Here is a 20,298-nt window from a genome sequence, read left to right as displayed (position 1 = left end):
GTTCTGAGGGTCCCGGGCGTGACGACGGCTGTGTGCCCCCTGGGCAAGGGCCTCTGGAGAGGCCCCTTTGGGGGGGGGGAAGGCCCGTCACGCCGGCCGGTGTCTCAGACGGTCCCAGAGAGGGAGTGAGAGAGCGAGGTGACAGACCGTGAGTGAGTACGCTGGCCCCCGAGTGTGCGTCCGGCAGTGCTGGGTCGGCGGCGGCCACACGCCATCCCCCCACGACTCCCAGCCCCCCTCCCGCTCCTGCGGGGGGCAGAGGCCTCGCTCTGCTCCGGGGGAGAGCGCTCTGTCCTCCCCGACTCCCAGGCGCCTGCGGGCAGGGCTCTCCCGCTGCCCCGGTCACGTCTGGTTTTGAAAAGGGACGTGGAATTCAGTGCGACGGCGGCACTGCCCGACGGGATTCTTGAACGTTGCAGCTGCTGCTTTTCCACCTCAAAAGGTTCCCGTACTAATCGCCGCCATCGGCTCCCCCATCGGTGTAGGGGGACGTCTCCGGCAAACTCCGACCTGACGCCGCCCCCAGGAGAGCTGGGACACGGACCAAGGACGCGTGTTTGGACTCAGTGCCCGAGGGTGAAGCACAGAGGAACAGCCCTGGCCCGGCGTGGCTCCCCGCCGCCAGGGAGCAGCGGTGGCTGGGGAGGGCCCAGCGCGAACCTGGGGCCGAGGGCCGAGGGCTGACCGCGGCTGGGGAACAGGGAGGGAGGCCCTCGTTTCCGCTCCCCGGCCTCTGTTCGCAGCAGCCGGGGGCCCGCCCTCGCCAACGGAGAACACACCGGAAACCCTGCCACACAGATCACCTGGGCAGGACCCCGTTGAGGTGCGTCGGCCGCAGCCTCTGCCGCCGTCCCACAGCTCCAGGCCCTGCCAGCTCCTGGCTGCCTGGTCTGCAGGCTGGAAGGGGGGGGGGGGGAGGCGAAGTGGGGACAGACGCCAGCCGCCCGGGTCAGAAACAGGGCGAGGGGCGACACCACACCGTGCCGGAGGAGACGGGCAGGCGCCCGGGCCGAGGCAGTGGGCCGGGAGCGGGCGGCCAGCCCGAGCCGTGTGTGTCTGTGTGCGGGCTGGCCCCCTCTGTGCCCGCCAGCTCCGAGTTCCCACGGTGGCGGCTCCCTGTGGGGGCTGGGGGGGGGTCCGTGCTGGCGACAGCCCTGCACCCCGCCGGCCGCTCAGCCCGAGCCCCGGGCCTGCCGCAGGGCGTCCAGGAGCCGGATGTTTCTCTTGCCGCGGACGGCGCTGTGTACACAGACCCTCGTCACCATTCAGACGCCCAGAGCCGAGGTGACAGGGGACAAAGCCCTCTGTCCCCAGCGCGGGCACCCCTCCCTCGTCGCTGTCGCCGCCTCCTCACAGTGTGTGGTCCCCGCCAGAGGGAGAGATGGCACCCGAGTGCCCCCGTGGGCCCCGCGGGACGGGCCCCCCATGACACAGCCCCCGGAGAGAAGCTGGGGCCTGGGTCCCGGTCTGGACTTGAGGCACTTTGGACTCTGGCTGCTGCTTTCCAGCCGCACAGGTGGTCCGGGGTGGCAGGGGACAGGCCCACGGCCACGCACGCTCCGCGTGACCCTGGCAGCATAAGCTGGCACGGCTCCCACGGCCAAGTTCAGTCCCACAGACTGGCCCAGGGGCGGCCCGACTCGGGCCCTTTCTGGCTGCGGGGGCTGCTGCCACCAGCGCGTCGCTCTGGAGCCAGGCCTGCGGGCCGTCCCACGTCCCAGGAAGGGTCCCCGCCCCCAGGGCCAGGGCCTGGGTTGGTGGCGAGCCCCACGGCGTGCTGGACACCGCGCAGTGAGGGTGGCGTGGCACCCTGCTGGGGCGGGCAGGGGACTCGGGGAGCCTTCCCCGGACACGGCCACGTCCCCGGACGCAGCCACGTGCTCACGTGTCCGGCTGGTGTTAGTGCTTTAGGGACGGAAACTGGAGGGGGGCCTGGGAGGAAAGGGGAGGTTTGAAACAACCACATGGAGGAGGGCCTGGGGGAGTGGGAGGAGTTGACCTCTGAGGCCCCTCCCACCTTCACCTGTGACCTCTGAGACCCGGCTGTCACCTCCTTGGGGTCTGCACTTCTCAGCTGCTTCGCTCCTGGAAAGGCCCGGCAGCCCCCGAGACCCCAGTGTCCAGCACCGTCGGGGTAGACGAGGCGCCGGCCGGCGCGTGGACAGAGGCAGGGGCGGGCGTTCTCGCCCTCGGTCCCCCGCAGCCGGCCCGGCCCACCTGCCCCCACCTGGCACCTGCCGCAGGCCCAGACCCGGTCCCGGCCTCCCCCTCCCACTGCCCCCGAACCCCCAGGGCTGGATCCCAGTGCACCCCTCGGGGGGTTCCCCCAGGCACCGCTCAGCACTCCCGCAGGCCCACAGCCCACGTGGTCGGTCACTGAGGACGAGCCGGGGGAGGGGCGCAGGCCCAGGGAAGCGAGGGGCAGGGACGAAGGACGGTGTCCCCGCCAACCGCCACCGACTGGGGTCCCCTCCTCCCTGCACCTCGGTCCCCATTTAAGACCCTCAGGCCACGGGGCGGCCAACTGCAGCCAGACAGCAGCGTCCTTTCACAGGAAGACCGGAAAGCAAGGTCATTACCGAGGCCATAAAATCTGGTTCTTGCCTCACATCCAGCAGCGGCGGGGGCGGGGTGGGGGAAGCAGGCAGCCCCTCCTGCTCTGGAAGGAGATTTCCCGTGGCCGGCTGGGCCCCGCCAGCCCAGCAGAGCCCCGGTCTCCTCCCGATAGGACATGGGAGGGGCAGCAGGAGGCCCCGCAAAACTGCTCCCGGTGGGGATGCCACCTCCTTCCCACCAGGGCAGCCGGACCCGGCGGGCGGCGGCAGGATGAGACACGGGGGAAGGTCGCCCTGGCTTCAGGGGAGAGCAGCCGGGTTCCGGTCTAAAACAAAGAAAGGGAAAAAGTGCCCGGGAAGTAGCTCTGGTCAGCACCCGCAGTCCCCGGTCCCTCAGGTGGGGCCTGGCCCCCCACACGCACCCACAGGCCACCGGCTCTCCGGTCTGACGTGCCGACCGGCCGGCGAGGGGACAGGACCGCCTGCTGCCCGAGAGGGAACTGCGGCAGAGAGCACTAACGCTCTCGACAACAGCGGCCCTGGAAACCCACGTGTCATTGGGGGGCGGCGGGTGTCCTACGAGGGGCCAAACCCCCATGCTGGGCAGGCAGCCCCTCCTGCAGCCCCAGCTTCAGGAGACGGGCCCGGAGAAACAGGCCTGCCTGCCACCCCCCAGGGGTGCAGGTCCTGGGGGGCAAAGAAAGAAGGCAGTTGGGCAGCTCCTCAGCGACAGGCCGAGGGAACGAGGGGACGAGGGGACGAGAAGGGCGGCACCACAGGGGCAGCGCCCCAGTGCCCGGCGGGAAGGAGAAGCATAGCGGACTGTGGGGGGGGGACCTGGGACGTGGCATCACCGGGGCAGAGCCAGGGGGCCCGGGACGGGCCGCAGACGGGACACAGGCAGACGGACCGTCCTGGGCTCCAATGCGGGGCGGGGTGGGGGGAGTCCCCTGAGAGTGACGGGGGTGCATGCGGAGCGCCCCCACGGGGCGAGGCGCCGGGTGGGTCCCCGAGGTGACGGCAAATCATCAGGATGGGCCCCGGGGACTGAGGTCCAGGGAGAGCCGGGTCAGGGGACAGAGGTGGGGGGGTCACCCACCAGGCCTTCGGGGTACACGCGGCTGGTAGGCGACACTGGCAACCTTGAGAACAGATGAGGTCGTCCTGGGGACCGCCAGGGGCAGTGGGGTGGCCAGAAGAGCAGGCGCGCCCCCATGGGGCTGGTGTCCTGTCCACAGGCAGGCGGGCATGTCCCCAGGGAGCAGACGCGCTCCAGCCGGCTCAGATGACAGTGGCAGGTGTCCCCCCTGTGGGCCCCCCGTGGGCCTGGGGGTCTGCGGGAGCCTCGTCCCCACCTGCCTAGGCGGCCCCCCAGCCTCCCAGCACCTGCCCCTCCCCGCCCCTACAGGACCAGTGCAGAAACGGCCCGTTAGAAACACGGAGGGCTGCACTTTTAATGGTTTAATGGAGAGAGAAAGTCTTGCAATGTTAAAGTCGTCACACACGAGAGGGGAAGTCACACGCTGATTCCAGGACAAGGTTTCGCTTTCCTACTCACCAGCTTTACTGTAACAGAACACGCTGAAAATACCCAAAAAAACAACCACGGGAGAAGACTCCACCCTCCGGCCCGCAACCTGCTTCCTTAAAGTAAGGACGGGCATTGAGGGCCTTCTCGAAGTCATAAACGAGTTTGGAGCTTTTTTAGTGATGCAGTGACCGCATGCTTAGTACGAGCGAAATACGGTTAAGATCTAAACATGTACGGGTTGCTCTGGAAAAGGTTGGATTTTCTACTTGAATCTATATAAACCACCCTTTCTTTTTTTAAAAATAAGATCCAAAAAAGTCCTGTTCAACTGCTCAAACATTAAGTATGAACTATCCGTAAATAATCAGTTGTCTTCACGCTATTTCGGGTTAAGACAGCGCTGCGTCAGACGGGGTCGGGAGCAAGCGGGGCCAGCCCATGTCCCGCAGTCTGAAGACGGCAGGGAGCGAAACAGGCCGCTGCCCGCTCGGGGTGGGGGGGTGCCTGGGGGCGCGGGCCTGGGGGCGCGGGCCTGGGGTGCTCCCACACTTAGGCATCAGCCTCTGTGAACGTTTGTTCAGTGCGAGGAAAGACTGGTGTTGACGATGGGGGGTTTGTTCACACACTACACAACGGTTTTGCAGGCAGGCTCTCGGGGACAGAGGTTAATGCTGCCTCCTGGAATAAAAACAGGGTTTCCACCGGGCCGTCCGGCCCCCGGGTGGCGGTGGTTTGGCGCCCGGGGAAGGCAGGGGGAGCAGCCTCACCCGGCGGCTGAGCAGCCAGAAAACCCGGCGACCAGGTGTCGCTGCGGCGGCCCACGGCTGTTCCTGAAGGAAGGAAACGAACGTTTCTTAAAACTTCTCCTGCGACCAGAACCTGTCTGGCTGCTCATCTCTCGCTGACGACTCACTGGACCGGCACACGCCGGCGCCCGGGAGCCCACGCGGCCGGCTGTCCGTGCTGGTCGGGACGCGTCACCGCCCGAAGTGGCGAACGGTAAAGCCAGCATGCGGGGTCCCCGCCGAGTGAGTGAACCCGCAGCTGACGGTGAGCAGAGCCGCGTGCCGTTGACTGCGGTGCACGCGGTCGCTCCGTCACGCGCCCGTCGCCGCCCGGCGATCAGATGGCACGGCTAGGAAACAAGCCGTCACACAACTGAATATGTTACCAGTGGGCGGAGGTCCCGGGGCCGGCGGGACCGCCCTCTTCCCGCCACGCGTCACGAAACGTGTCGTCACTGCCGCCTCGTGGGCGCACACCCCCCCAACCGGGACTTCTGCCCGGCGAGCTCGGCACCTCCCCGGTTTGCCACGTGGACGGCTGACAGCGCCAGGGTGGGAAAGTTGTCCCTGGAAATGGCAGAGACCAGCACCCATGGACTCGGGGTCCTCGGGGGGGGGGGGGGCAGGCCCAGCCCGGGCTGCGTGCTGGGAGCCCAGGAAGGCCCCTTGACAGCCGGGGCACCGGGGCGGAGGGAGCAGGGACGGCCCCTCCGTGTGCCCGCCCTCCGGCCCAGGGCCTGCTCGGACGGAGGGGGACGGCCCCGGGGGGTTGCAGAGAGGACGGCGTGGCCAGCGGCCCCCGTGCGGAGGAGCCGGCGGGGACTGCCACCGTGCTGAGCAGGGCCTGGCCAGACCTCGGTGCCTGGCCTGTGAGGTGGGGTCGTGTTGGGCCTTCCCCGTGGAGGTGCCCCCCGGCTCGGGGTTTGCCCGTCCCCCCGGCTGCCGCTCGAAGGGGCCGGGAGGCGGCCCGCACGTGGGCTCACGCTGCCCTGCTCACCCTTAACCAGCGGCCTCTCTTCGGTGGCCTTCCCAGCTGGGACAGGCCCCCCCCAGGTCCCCGGGCTTCCCCGGCCCCTGTCACGGCCCCTGTCACGGCCCCCTGACGGGTTTGAACCACAGGCAAGCTGCTGTCCAGGGGCCAGTGGGTGGTCCGCGCTTTGATGCGGGAGTGTTGAGAAACGCCCGTCAAACCCGGGACAATTAGCCTTTATTGCTTCTCATTAGGACCCTTGTCACTCAGCACAGATGTGGCCCGGGGCGGGCGGGGACAGGGGACTGGGCTGGGGGTGGGGCGGTGGGCTGCTCCCTGCGGCTCCGCTCAGCTCAGCCGCCTGGCGGGGGGACCTCCCTGCAACCCTCACATCCCTCGGGTCTCCCCCGTGCGATGACGTTCTGTTCCCTTCAGGGACCCCATGCGGAGCCCTCGCACCCGTGGGCGACATGGCCGCTGGAGGACGGACAGGTGCTCCGCACTGGGGGCGGGGTGGTGGGCAGGGAAGTGGGGGAGAGGTGAGGTGGTCGTCATGGGTCTTGCCCTCCTGCACTCAGCAGGCTGGCCCTGGCTGCGCCCCTTTGTCCTCCGGGCAGGGACGGGTCCGCGGGACGCCACAGGAGCTCTGTGCCCCCTCCCTCTGGGTCCCCGGCCCTCCGACCTGTGCGCGGCCCAGCGTCCGGCCAGGAGAGCGGCCTGCGTCAGCGGGTGTGCTTCTGGGACTGTGCTCCCGCAGGAGACCCCTGTGGCCGCCGCGGCGACCAGACCAGAGCTGCCCCCTCCTCAAGGACAGCCCCCCGGGAGCCGCCGCCCGCCCCTCGCTGCCGACCCTGGCCCTCCACTTTGCTCTGCGGACAGCGTGTGGAAGGCGAGGGGTGGGGCGGGACAGAGGCCTGCAGGGACGCCACACGCCAAGGACTCGCGGTGGCACCTGGGCGCACGAGGCCCGGGGGCCGTCTCTCTGCTCCTGCCGGAAGGGCTGCTGCCAGGGCAGTGACGGCCCCGGGGGGGGGTGCTGGGAGGTGCCCTTCCCCGCGGCGGGGGTGTCTGAGTGGGTGGCCGCCGTGAGGGGGCGAGTGACCGGTTCCCACCCCCGTCCCGGGACACAGAGCTCTGGGAGCGGCCTGCCGGAGCCTCCACTCACCCAGCCCCGCGTGGAGGCGAGTCCAGGCCCCGCCCCGCGGACGGACGGACGGACGGATGGACGGGGGGGTCCACGCTGCCCCACACTCAGAAGCCCCCGTCGGCAGACTCCAGCGCAGCCACCGCGGCCCGGAGACGTGTGTCCCGTGGTGCCCCCAGGGGCACGTCACCACCCCCACTGCCCGTCCCCACGCCTGCTGCTCGCTCCGCCCTGCAGGGGCCATTGTAAATGCTGGTTGCACGTGGTCACCCCGGTCTCCCCGACTAGACCCTCCAGGCCACGGGGTACCGTGTGGAAGTCCCACCCTGTCCCCAGCCAAACCCCCAGGTTCAGGAGAGGCCGGCCTGCAGCGAGCTGGGCGGGGGGGGGTGAGAAACACTGGGTGTGGCCCCCCCTTGCCAGATGCGGCTCCAGGGCGGGCTCTGGCCTCCCCTGAGCCCACCCTGACAAGGCGTCCTCCTCTCAGGGCAGTGCCCCTTGTGGTGGAAAACTCAGAAGACGGTCAGGAAGGTCGAGGAAACTCAGCCCCGTTGGACCCCTCGAGGCAGACCCGCCGGCCCTGACTTTGCAGCTGCTGACGGAGGGCCGGGGCCGGGCCGAGAATAGCACCAGGGCCGGAACGGAAAGCAGGAACCGGGACACTGGGGCGGGGGCGGGGGCGGCGCCGCAGGTGGCGGGCAGGTGGCTGCGGCTCCTGCCTCGGTCTGGCCACGCCCACGTGTGTTTGGGGTGCACCCGGTCTGTTTCGGGGAGAAAAGAAACTGGGGGGGGGCGCGTGGCCGGCTGTGTGTAATGGAAACCGAAGTCTGGACAGGGAAGGACGGGGGAGAACTCGCGACACGGCGTCCCCGACTCTCCCGGGAAGGGCCGGGCAGCGGGCCCTCGACACTCTCGGGCCGTGGGGCCCAGCGCCGGGAGAAGGGACCGCGGCCGGCGGGGCGTGCGTGTGGCCGCAGCTCCAGAGCCCGTGCAGTGACCGCGGGCACAGACTGGGACAGCCGCGTGGGGACAGGGCAGAGGCTCCTCCGGTAACTAAAACACCAGGGCCGGTGACCCAGGACCCCACTCCCCGGCAAAACTCTAAAGCAAAGAAAACACCAGCTCAGATCACACACACGCCCCTGCCCCCCACGTCTGCACCCCAGTTCCAGGCATTGTTCACGGCGGCCCCGCGGCGGAGGGAGGAGGGGCTGCAGGTGCTCGCACACCTGCAGGTGCGGCGGCTGACGAGGCGGCCACAGAAAGCAGGAAACCCACCACCTGCGGCCAGGTGGGTGACCCTGAGGGCGCCGCGCTCCGTGAGCCCGTCAGACGGAGAGAGAGGAGTCCCGCGTGGCCTCTCGTGCTCGTGGAACCTGCACACGCACACGCACACACACAGAAACAGAGAGCAGACGGTGGTTGCAGGAGGAAGGGGAAGGGGGAGGGGGGCAAACGGGTGAAGGGGCCCGAAGGCGCAAGCTTCCGGCCTCCGGCGGGTGAGGGACAGGTGTCACCCGCAGGGACTGTGGCCTGCAGGCTGGTGAGTGGGAAGGTCGCCCACAAAGGAAATCCTAGGGGTTCTCAGAAAAGGATTTGTTTTCTTTTTAAAAAACCATGCCTAGCCCCAGCTGGTGTGGCCCAGAGGATTGAGCGCGGGCTGTGAAACAAAGGATCACTCGCTGGTTCAATTCCCAGGCAGGGCACAGGCCTGGGTTGTGGGCCAGGCCCCCGGTTGGGGGCGCATGGGAGGCAACCACACACTGATGTTTCTCTCTCTCTTTCTCCCTCCCTGCCCCTCCCTCTGAAAATAAATGAATAAAACATGTTTAAAATCACGCCTGTGTGGGGCTGCCAACCGCACTCACCGTGTGGAGCTCAGCTCCTCGGCTGTGCCTCTGACCCCACCGCACACGGCAATGGGGGCCGACGGCGTCTCAGTCCAGCTAAAAACTTTCCAAAAACATCGTGGATACGCTTCTCTCAAGTGTCCTTCCTTTCCCGGCCGGCCACCCAGGAGACCACCGAGGACATGGGGTCGATGTCGTGGCGGATGGGCCTCGTCTCTGTCCCCTCCACGGGGCGTCTGCAGGGGACACAGCTCCAGGACAGGGCCCACGAGTCCCAACCGGCTGCCACCGGGGGGACACACCCAGGGAACCGCCTCCCAGTGCCCACCCCCGCGGCCCCCACAAATGACCACTGTCGTGACCGCAACCGGCCTCCCAGAGCCGCCCTCCTCTGCAAACTCGGTCCCCACCCTGCCGTCCGCCGGGGACCTGAGGCTAGGAGCTCCCAGCCTGCACCGCACCCCGCACCCCGCACCCTGCACCCTGGGGTGGGGCCAGACGACCACCTAGCCAGGATTCTGCTCAGCGTCCCCGGGTGGCCCTCCCTGGGGCGTAGGACTGGACAACCCCAGGATCCTCCCCCAAGTGGGGTGCCGGCCCCTCCCCACCCCACCGCCCCCGGGCCGGGCCCGGCCGTGGGAACCTCGGCCGTCCTTGGGTCCCACGGGCGTCCTGCTCGTGTGAATGTTTTACAGGGTTGCCTTCACTCCTGGTGTCGCGTGACAGGCATGACAGGCGGGGGAGGGGTCCCGGGGTCCCGGGAGCATTTCTTTATTTAAAAACGATTAGCTGTGTGGATAACAACCCTCACCGTCACGTTGGTTTTAGGCCCTTTTTTCACCAAGATTGAGCAAAAAATGTCCTCGTTAACAGTTGGCAGGGAGGGGGAGGAAGGGAGGACTCGGTTCGGGGGCCGGTGTGGGAGGAAGGGCAGAGGGCAGAGGTCATCTTCTGCGAGGTTCAGGCTGCGTGTCATAGCCGTGACCTGACCCCTCCCCCAAGCCGGGGAATTTTAATAGTGTAATGTGCTCACTTCCTAACAATCCCGGTTCACCCCAGGGATCTGTCCCCAGAGCAGCTGTCACACAGGGCCGCCGTCTCTGATTCGCCGAGTGCCACGGGGGAGTTTAAACGCAGCCCCTGTGCAGTGGCTGCCTTGGGCGATGGGCCACCCATGGGTGTCGGGGCGGGAGGACTGATTGCCACTGCCCACCCCCCGCCCCCCCAGGAGCCCAGGCCTCTGAGTGAGCTAGCCGGGGCCATCACACCTGGGGCCCCGGGGCCACCCTCCAGGGGTGCCAGGCCCCTCACAGGGGTGGGGGGGAGCCCGGGGTCTGGCATCGAGGCAGAGACCTGCCCCAGGACGGGAAGGACCCGGGGGCCCCGGGCTGCATCGGGAGGAGTCAGGTGCCGGCCTCCAGACGCGGCCCAGACGGGCTCTGAGACTAGAGCGCGACCGTCTCAGCGAGGCAGGAGACACGCTGGAGGGGAAGCCACTGTCCCCTGCCGTCTGGTGCGACGAGGGCCTCAAGGGCACAGCCAGGCCGCCTCCGCCGGCCGAAGGGCCCCCCAACCCCGCCCGGAGCCGGTCTGAGACTGTCCCACGCCCCCGCTCCCCCTCCGCAGGCCCCCGGGAGGGTAGATGCGTGGTCGTCTCCGTCTTGGGAGTTTGGGGTGGACTCCAGCCAGGCCGCAGTCCAGACGCACGCCCGCTCGGCCCCCGTGGCGTGGCGTTGCCTGGGAGACGAGGACCAGGACCCTGTGATTGTGGAAACTCTGTGGAATGCACGGGGTTTCAGAGCCGGAAACAGGACCTCAGATCAGGGCCCCCCTCACCCGCCGCCCGGCCCAGAGCAGGAGAGGGGAACGGCTCCCGGCGTGGCCCTCGGCTGGAGGGCGGGAGGGAAGGTCATGTCAGCCCCGAAACTGAGGCTGTCTCTGGAAAGGGGCCGTTTGGGGGCCCAGGCCCCGAGTTCCCCCAGAGCAGGCGCGGGGGCCGTCTACTCCGGTCATGTCTCCGGTGTCCGTTTCGCTCGCTCCTGCTGGCCGTGGGCACGGGCAGGGCTAACCACGCAGCCAGGCCTCAGGCGGTGCAGGAGGCCTGGACAGTGCGGTTCTGTGGGTGACGGAGTCGGCCCCTGGAGCCCCCACGGCGCAAGGTGGGCTGAGCCTGCCCCGATCTCTCCCCTCCCCTCGCTGGGTTTGTCAGAACAGAGACGCACCAACACTGTGTTCCTACACCCCCCCACAGGACTGGACCCTGTTCGCACAGGGCACTCCCAGGGCGGTGACAACCTCTCCTGATGAGACCAGAGGTGACAAAGCGCAGGGCCCCAGGCAAGTAGGGGCGGCTGGCAGGACCGCAGTCCTGGGCCGACCTTCCATCAGCAGCTGACCCCCGAGAGGCGAGTCCTGGGCCGGGGGGAAGTCAGGAATGACAGATGTCCCCCCCCCCCCCGTGTCCCTCACGCCGTCCCGGCTTCTCCTGCCCACGAGCGCAGTGGTGTCGAGCAAGGGCGTCATCTAACATTTGCCCGAGTCACAGCCACCCCTGGCCGACACTCCCGTGTGCGTCACAGGCGGCCCCGTGCCCTGCGGGTGACCCGGGGTCACGCAGCTCAGTCCCGAGGCCTGGGACACGCCGTCGGGCTCCTGACTCTCTGTGCTGCCTCGGCCCGCCGCTGCTCCACGCCCGGACAGTCCCACCCCTCCCCCCGCCCCCCCAGGTAGACCCCAGACCCCGGCCCCTGGTGGCTGCCTCTTGTGGGCAGGGGGCGCCCCCCCAGGGCCTCTCTCTGACACCCACGTGGCAGCTTCGCCCCATGGCACCACGTCGGTCTCACGTGGTGGATGGGCTCGCCTTCCCCCGGGAGGCCACTGCCTGCCCGCTGTCCAGGGGACATCACTGTCCAGGGGACACACTTCTCCAGGCGTCGCTGCAGACTGGCTGCCCTGGGGGCGCTGGCGGGACAGGCAGGGAGTTGAGACGTTGGCCCCGGTTCTCCAAGACGCAGACCCCCAGGAGGGGTGCTCTGGGGTTCCGAGGTGTGGTCCGGGCCTCGGGTAAGTCTGGGGTCGCATTTGAACTGGGGTGCCTTCCCTGCCGAGGCAGGGTCCCCCGGAACCCTGCGTCTCCCGTCCTCTCCCGCTCCCCTCCCCCGGGCGGGCATCTCCCAGCTCAGCTGCGTCCCACAGCAAGCAGCTCGCCCTGCGCAGCCACGGAGGCGGCCGGAGAGCACGTGGGGCCGCTCTCTCCCCCCAGGGGGCTGGAGCCTCCGCCGAGGCGCCTCCCGTGGGTGTTCTCGCGAGGAAGTCCGAGCCTTGGGCACCCCACCCCCAGGAGTCGGAGCCCGCCTTCCGCCGGCCCCCGCCCCCCGCTGTGTGTGCGGCCCGATTCCGGCGGCTCCGCTCCCAAGGGCTTGTGGAGCGGGATGCGGGGGCTGTGGCCTGGGTGCAGGTCACGCACTTCCAGCGTGAACGGCGGACGCGGCGACCCCTCTGACTGTGAGCTCGCCCGGCTGTACAGGGAGGCGTTCACGGGGCTCCCTCGGGCGCAGCGACAGAAGCAGAACTCCAGGGGGCGTCGGCGCGGAGCGACGGGAGCAGGGCGGCGACCGGGGGAGCGCGGCCCGAGGCTTTCACGCTGGGGAAACTGCAGACCGGCCGGCGGGTGGCTGCCTGGAGGTTCTGGGGGTCAGCCCGCACAGAGAAGGCCGGTCCGGACTCGGTGGGGATTGTGCCGCGTCCTCCGTCGTCCTTGTCCCTGCCCCCCACCCCCTGGCACAGTGCTCTCAGGAGAACTCGGGGCCCCGCTCCCCGAACCCCTGAACCTGGAGGCAGCAGAGTGGCCCTACGTGCCAGGGCCCAGGGGCGCGCCCAGGGGCGCGTCCCTGTCACCCGCCCTGGGGTGCGGGAGGGAGGAGGTGGCGCAGCTGGGACTCCATCTGGGGGGAACCCTGGAGGCGGTGGATCCGCTCGTGCATGTTTCGGGGGGACTGCAGGCCCCCAGGTCCCCGGGGGAGCGAGCGCTAGCAGAGCAGCTCAACAGACATTGAACCCCTGAGAAGACACCGGCATGAGACTCTTCCCGAGACGGAGACGTAGCAAAGTGGAGGTTTGTACAGGAGAAACCGGGAGTGGAAGCACACCCAGGCCCAAAGGAGAGGCCTGAGGGGACCAGCCCAGGTGGGCCCGAAGCTTGGGACACTCCCCGCACTAGGGAGGCTCCCCCCCCTGCCCCGCCAGCCCACAGCCGATCTGCAAAGACGGAGCCGGGAGGCCGCTGTGGTCTCTGACACCCAGTGCTCTGAGCCACGGTGAAGCTGCAGGGCCTGGGAGGAGGGAGGGGACGCGGCCCACCCAGGGGAACAGGATCAAGTGTGTGAACCACGCCCCCCCCCCCCCCCCCCCCGTCAGAGAGACGGCCGGTGGACCCTCCAGGCAGACCCTTCCAAACGTCTGCTCGCGGACGAGCTGCACGGGGTAAAAAGAAACCCCGGCGGAGAGCGAACGGGAACCAGAAACACGAGACGGGAACAAAGTCTCGGTGCCAGCGAGAGGGAGAAGCCACAGAGAGAAGCCACCGGGGATCCTGGACCCAGGACCGACAGGAGGGAGCTGGAGGAGGCGCTGCGGGGGGGAGGGGGGGCGGAACCACGATTGCGCAGGCGGGGGCTGGAAGTCCCCGCCGAGGAGGAGCCCGAGGAGGAGCCCGAGGGTGGAGAGGGGAGCGAGGGAGGCGGCCTGCGGGGCGCTGGGAGGCAGAGCAGCAGCCGCAGGCCATCGGGGAGCCCCCCCCCCCCCGAGGGAGAGGAGCGTGAGGGGGGCAGGGGGCAGGCACCTGTGTGAAGGAAGATGGCTGCAAACGCCCAACCTCCCAGACCAGGACCCACGGACACACCGACGGATGGAAGACGCCACGCGGCCGCCTCGGAAGACCCGACCGGCAGGTGGCGGAACTCCGTGCCCTCTCCTGAGGACAGCATCTCTCCCCGGCCCCAGGCCCCGGAGGCTGCCGGCCAGAGCCCGTGACAGGCCCAGATGTGGGGTCTCCGGCTGGGGCCACCCCCACCCCCACCCCATGGTTTCCTCTGCGGGGAGAGGGAGCTTTGCATTCAGCTGAGGGAGCGCTGGGCGCAGGGGCCGGGCCTGCCCGAGCACACAAGGTGACGGTCTCGGCTGCAGAGGGGACCCCGGAACCCGGGCCCCGCAGGGCGCAGGGCTCCAGCGGAACAGGACACATGCGCACAGGCCAGGAGGAAAGAGGGGTTCAGGGGGGCTTCTCCGGCGCCCCCCACTGTCCGGTCCTGTGAGATGAGCACCATGCACCCCTGGAAGAGGCTGAGGAGCAGGTGCCTGTCCCCAGCGAGGCTCCGCCCGGCCCGCACACCCATCCCTGCCCTCACTTGCTCTGGAGCCTCCCGCAGGGTGCCCTCGCCCGCGTCTGCCTGTCTCTGCCGGCTGTGCGGCCTGCCGTGGCCGCCCTCTCACGCCCACCCGCCAGGCGAGCATCAGAAGCTGATCCAGAGATGGAGGAAGGGCCCCGTGGCCCCACACCCGTGTCTGAGTGACCCTCCTGCGTGGCAGCCCGGGAGCTGTGCCCTGCCTGTGGGAGCACCAGATCCAGCCCCGCGGGGGCCCGTGCCCCACGCAACACGTGCTCGTAGAGACGGCGGGGGGAGCTCGTGGGGACAAGGGCGGGGGGAGTTTCGGGTGGGAAAGGTGGGGGTCCCGGCGAGAGGCCCCTGGGCCATCGCAGGTGCCGCTGGGCGGGAGCTCCACGGGGGTGCGTCTCCCAGGAGCTCGGAGTTGGTCAGGGCAGGTCCAGAGAGCAGGAGAGCTGGGGGCGCCAGCCCCGGGGCCCCCACCCCCCTGCAGCCACCACGTGCAGCTGCCGAGGCTTCAGGTGAAGCTCCGGGGGCCGTGTTTGAGAGAGACAGCGCAGGTGCTGTGGGAGGAGGCGGGCAGGGGGTGGAGGAGGGGACCCCAGGGGGCAGAGGGGAGGGAGAGTGGGAACGGCTGGGGGGTTGGGGTGCAGTGGGCGGATTCGGTTCTGCTCCGGGGGGCGAGGACACGACTCTGACAGGCGTCTGGACGGCTCTGGGGACACCCAGGCACGGCGGGAGGGCAGACGGCACAGGGAACCCTGTGTCTTCCTCACGCGTGACAGTGTCCCCGGGCTACGTAAGAGCATCTCTCACCTGCGGGGGGAGGGGGTTGGAGCGCACTGGCCTGGCCTGTGGGGTCCCGGGCTTCGTGCTGTAGTTCTGGGTGGTCCAGAAAAACAGAACGAAGGGAAGAAAACTTAGAAAAGTATTCACTTAAGAATGGTTTGGCACTGAATATGACTCCCAAATGAATCCAATGACTTTATTTTGTTCTGCAAAATGTTGACGTTCTGTTCTCTGTTGAATCGAAATTACAGATGAGCATCTTAGATTCAGGAAAAAGAACAGAGAAGACGCAGGCGGCAAACGTCCCGTTAAGGGAGGGTCCAGGTGGGGACAGGCGGCCCAGGCCGCACGGTCCCGCCACATCTTCCCCCCGTGGGGAGCCTCTCAGGGTGGGACGGGAGGAGAAGTGGCCGCAGGCGGCAGTGGATGGGGAGAGGACAGACAGTAAATGGACGCTGACCATCGGCCTTCCGGCCCTGGACCCGGGTGTCCGAGATCTGCCTGTCACCGGTTTCCTTCCCGAGTCACACAGGTGCTGTGGTGGGAACTGGGGACGGGGCCCAGGGCCGGTGAGGAGGCCGGGCCAGCGGGCTGTGTGGGCGGGGCCTGGCGGGCTCCTCCCACCTGCTGGACGCCACGTGGGCAGCCCGATGGCTTTCCCATCCTGGGACTTGGCTCCGGCTCCTTTTGAGACTCTTGAACATGAAAGAGTTCATTTTTACAGTTTTTCTAAGTCTGCCCAGATCTCCTTCACAATCCAGCCAGCGCCCGAGGCCATGAGACGCCGGCGGGAGCCCCTCTTGCCCTGCCCGGGGACAGCCAGCTCACGGCAGCTCCTGCCGGTTTCTGTGCGTCAGCCCCCCCAGCCCCCCACGGAGGAGGCCCCCCAGCAGGCTGGGGCCAATGAACGGGGCTGGGGAGGCTCCCCCCATCCCACCCCACCCCACCCAGGATTTCCCCAAACGCCTTAACGCCAGGGGTTTCCCCAGGAGCAGGAGCAGGAGCAGCGGCGAGGCAGGCGGGGCGGTTTGGGGGCGGGGCTTGCTGCCCTGGTTCCCGACGCGACTGCTCGGACTGGGAGTTTGCAACAGTTTCCCTTGATGCCTGGAAATGCGTCCGTCGGCCCCTGTGACCTGTGGGCTCCGGCTCAGGCACCAGGAACCCAGTGACACCGCAGTCTGTGACCTCCCACAGCCGCCGTGCCTCCCCCCCGCCCCCCGCAGCACGTGACTCGTCGCCCAGGGAGCCGGTCTGGTCACCTGCGGCACTTCCGGCAGCAGGCGGCACTCGAGGGTCCGCGTGGAGGGGCCCCAGCGCCTCTCCGCCTGTCCTTGGGGGGGGGGGGTCTGAAGGACAGGCTGTTCGCCCGTCCCTTCCTGCAGCTCCGGGGCCACCTCTGTCCCTGCGAGAGTGGGCGCCCTGTGGCGGTGGCTCCCGTCACTTCTTGGACACGCCCGCAGCCGGGGAGCTAGCACCCGGAGAAAGTGCTGCTCCGAGGGCAAAGCTCACACAGCCCCGGCTCCTCCCGCTCCCCGGGAGCGGGGCGGCCTGGCGGGCGGGCAGTCCCGTGGCTTTGGCCTGTCCTGCGGCGGCTCTCGCCAGGAATTCTTCCGGGAGGGGGCACCGCCCGGGTGGGCACGCTGGGAGCTGGAGGCGTGTGGGGCGGGGCAGGTTCACCGCCGTCCTGAGGGGCCGTGACTGTGGGTCCCCCGGCTTCCTCTTTCCGGGCCGGGACGCTGGCTGCGGTCCCCGCCAGATGGACACGCACACATGGTCAGAATGCCAGGACTCGGGTGGCGTGGCGAGGCCACGGGACAGGAGAAGCTGGCCTGGCTGAAGGGGGGGCAGCCGGGCAAGGAAACGGAGTCTCAGGGGAGGTTCCTGCCGACCCACACCGTCCGGGGGGCGGGGGGCAGAACCCACCTCCCCCTGAGCCGCCAACCGCAGGGTGGCCTCGTCGCAGAGCCCCGCAGCAGGGGCAGGACTGGGCCTGGGCTGCCCGAGAGCCGCCGGTCAGTGTGAAAGGAGTGGGGGCCCCTCTCTGCCGCTCCCCTGTGACGTGCACCGTGGAAACGTGACCCTTTCCCACGTACGGGCACCAGGGGAGCGGGACCCCCGACCTCCTTCCTGAAGCCACCGGCGGGGCAGTCGGGGCCTCGGCCCCCAGGGGGCTGCGCACACCCCAAGCCACGTGCTGTGGCACCGCCCCCTCTGTCCCGGCATTTCCTCTCAGAGTGCCTGAGCTCCCTGCTCCCTCCATGGGGCCCCGGCGCCCTCCCTGCGACCCAGCGCTGGCGGGGCTGCCTGCGGCCTCGTCCTGAGAGCCGCGTGCACACCAGGCCTGGGAAGCTGGAGGGGAGGGGCCGCCCCTTCCTCAGTCTTGGGTGGGAAGAGTCCACCGTGAGCCCAGGGGGGTGCTGGTTACTGCCTGACCTTGGCAGAGCCTCCAAGGTCGTGGAGGGGAGAGAGGCCTGGCCCCTGGCTCGTCCCCCAGGCCCGGCCCCCAGTGCGGCCCCTGGCTCCCCGCTAGAGTCTCTGGCTTCGCCCTGGGGGCCGCGATGAAAGGCTCCCCGTGGGGCCGATCCGAGGACCAGAAGGGCGGGTGCATGACAGTCCGTGTTCAGAAGGCTGATGATCACAAAATGCCATCTCCAGCTGCAAAATGTTAATAAGCGCGTGGCCACAGAGGACCCTGCGTCTCTCTCTGGCAGAGGGACTAGAAGAAGGGGCCTGGCACGTCTGTCCCCGACCTAACCGAGGGGCAGCTGACCCACGGCCGTCACCACCGCAGGCCCGGCCGGCGCCTCGCACCCTCAGCCAGGACAAGGGAGTCCTTCAGGGACAAAGCCGCTGCCGGCCCTGGGTCGCTCCCCCGCCACCGGCCCCAGCGCCCCCTTCTTTGACCAGCCCCGCCCCACCCTCCCAGACGCCCTGACGTGCCCTGGCTCCTCTGTCCCGTGGCCCCTGAACCCAGCAGTCGGCCCCACAGACACACACACACACACACACACGCATGTGCACACGCACATTCTCTCTCGGTCATCTGGTCTACCTGCTCCCCTGCTCCGACACCACTGGACAGAACCCTGGAGAGGGCAGGCTCCTGTCTCAGCCTGTGATTTGTCGGCTGGAGCTCTCACACTCGGGGGGTGCCGGCCACACTCCCCTGGGTGGGCCCAGGACGGCGGGCAGGTCGACCCCGAGCGCCCAGCAGGCCTCACCGTGAGGCCAGTCAAGGGTGGCCGTGGGCTGTGCGCCCCTCCGCCAGCCCCTGGGTCACGTGTGGACGCTCTGTCTGAGCAGAGCAGGGGTCACATCTCTGGGAGCTGGACGCAGAGCAGCCTCCTCGCCCCGGTCAGCTCCCGCCGCATAGCTGGGATGCCGGAACTCTCCCACAGCGCCTGGAAAGTCCCCCCGACCAACCTAGACGCCGGCCTCCAAGTAAACAGGCCGAGTCTCCAACATTCCTTTCTGGGGCGACTCTTGCAGCGCGTCCCGGCTGGGCGGTCTCGCGGCCACCGGAGCGCCCCCGTCCGCGCAGTCGAGGCCTTCGGGGCACGGAGCCCCTCGTGCGTGGCCACCACACGTTTGAGAAGTGCCGTGTGTCACAGTAACCGGCGGCTGGGGTTCCTCGGGGTGTGGTTGGCAGGCTCCGGGCAAGCTGGCCGGCTGACGCCCTGCGGGGGCCGAGGAAGGGACAGAGACTCGACTGAGTGTGGGAGCCTGGGCCGCAGAGACGGACGGATTCCGGGGGGCTGTGCGAGGGACACACCTGGGGACACTCTCCTGCCTTTCTGAGCCCGACATGCTGCCTCTCCCCCCGTGCCCAGGTGGCTCTCAGGGTCTGCAGTTTGGAAGCCCCCTCCTGCTGCCCTGAATCAGGCGGCAGCCCGGAGGGGGTGGGGGTGGCGGGTAGCCGGGCCCAGGCACCAGGCCCTGCCGGGACTCGGCCATCCAACCCCAACTCCTCCACCATGGACAGGCCTCCCCGCAGTGAGACGGAAAGGGGGGCTCCCCGGGGACCCTCGGGGGGCAGAGCCTGGCCCTCCCGCCCTCCCACGCCCTGCCCGAGGCGGCGATGACAAAACCAGGCAGGCCCCTTCAATGGGGCGCATTCCTGGACCCAGCCCTGGAATCCCGAGCGCCGGCTCAGGAATCTGCCTGCTCAGCCGCCCCTCCCCCCGCAGCGGGGCTGAGCGGCCGGTCTGGAATCCGAGTCCCTGGCCAGAGGCTCCTCTGGCATCTGGGAGGAGGGGCGAGGTGAGGCGAGGCCGGAGGGAAGCCAGCAGCTCCCCTCGGTGGAGGCGCAGGGCCTGCGTGCAGGTCACATTCCAGGCCCGGGGCGGCCCTGAGGGCTGCGCACGGCTGTGCACCCAGCACCCAGCACGCAGCAGCCAGCACACAGCACCCAGCAGTCACCAGCCAGCACCCAGCACCCAACACGCAGCATGCAGCACCCGGCACCCGGCACCCAGCACGCAGCACCCAGCAGTCACCAGCCAGCACCCAGCACCCAGCACGCAGCACCCGGCACCCGGCACCCAGCACACACGGTGCCCCGCTCTGCGCTCACAGCAGCCCCATAGAGCTGGCTCTGTTGCCGTCTCCATTTGACGCAGAAAGACACGGAGGCACAGAGAGGGTGACTCACTTGCCAGAGCCACACAGTGGGCCACTGGCCACGCTAGGATTTCCAGTCCAGGCTGGCTGCGGGCTCCAGGCCTGGCCCAGAGAGCTCTCAGGTGAGACCGGAGCCCGCGGGCAGGAAAACACCGCAAGGCTGGTGCGGGGGTCCCGGCTCTGCAGAGAGACCCTGGGGGCCGGAGGGAGAGCCCCTGGCCTGGGTCCTTCCTGTAGGCTGGCGTGCTGGCCCGGCACGGGGACGCTCTCAGACCAGAACCAGAACCAATACCGGGCGGCACGGGGCCTGAGGTCACAGGTGTCCCGGACAGTCTGTGAGCGGGTGTGGGCACTGCACCCCCCCCAGATACAGACCGACCCCTGGGCGTCCGGCGGGGGTCGGGGGGGGGACTCCAAGCGGCTCAGACGCATTCCTGAGAGGTTGCACGTGTGTTTCTAAAAGTCCACCGTATGTTTCATTTTCAAAGGGAGGCAGGCTTAGCGGGAGCTGGTGTTGACGGCCCCTCTGGGGCCTGGTACGACCTCACAGGTCACTCCCGGCCAGGTGCCTGTGTGTTGTGTGAGCACATGACTCTGGAGAGAGAGAGAGAGAGAGGGCGAGCGACACCAGTTCCCGGGTGTCCCGCGTCTCACCGTCCAGGTGCCTGAC

At 68.8% G+C, this 20,298-nt stretch overlaps 1 protein-coding gene across 1 annotated transcript in view; it reads left to right on the top strand.

Moving 5' to 3' along the window:
- The first annotated feature begins 6,255 nt into the window (after positions 1–6,255).
- LOC114501816 (tensin-3) overlaps positions 6,256–20,298 on the top strand; it is a 97,835-nt gene continuing 83,792 nt past the window's right edge. The window contains exons 1-5 of the mRNA XM_036010413.1: positions 6,256–6,380; positions 6,599–6,737; positions 8,152–8,304; positions 12,098–12,286; positions 13,252–13,651. Coding sequence (XP_035866306.1) covers positions 6,256–6,380; positions 6,599–6,737; positions 8,152–8,304; positions 12,098–12,286; positions 13,252–13,651 — 1,006 coding nt within the window. The remainder of the gene's footprint in view (positions 6,381–6,598; positions 6,738–8,151; positions 8,305–12,097; positions 12,287–13,251; positions 13,652–20,298) is intronic.

Source organism: Phyllostomus discolor, chromosome 10, assembly GCF_004126475.2.
Source record: "Phyllostomus discolor isolate MPI-MPIP mPhyDis1 chromosome 10, mPhyDis1.pri.v3, whole genome shotgun sequence".
In the NCBI taxonomy this organism is placed as follows: Eukaryota; Metazoa; Chordata; class Mammalia; order Chiroptera; family Phyllostomidae; genus Phyllostomus; species Phyllostomus discolor.
This window is presented reverse-complemented; position numbering and strand designations above follow the sequence as displayed.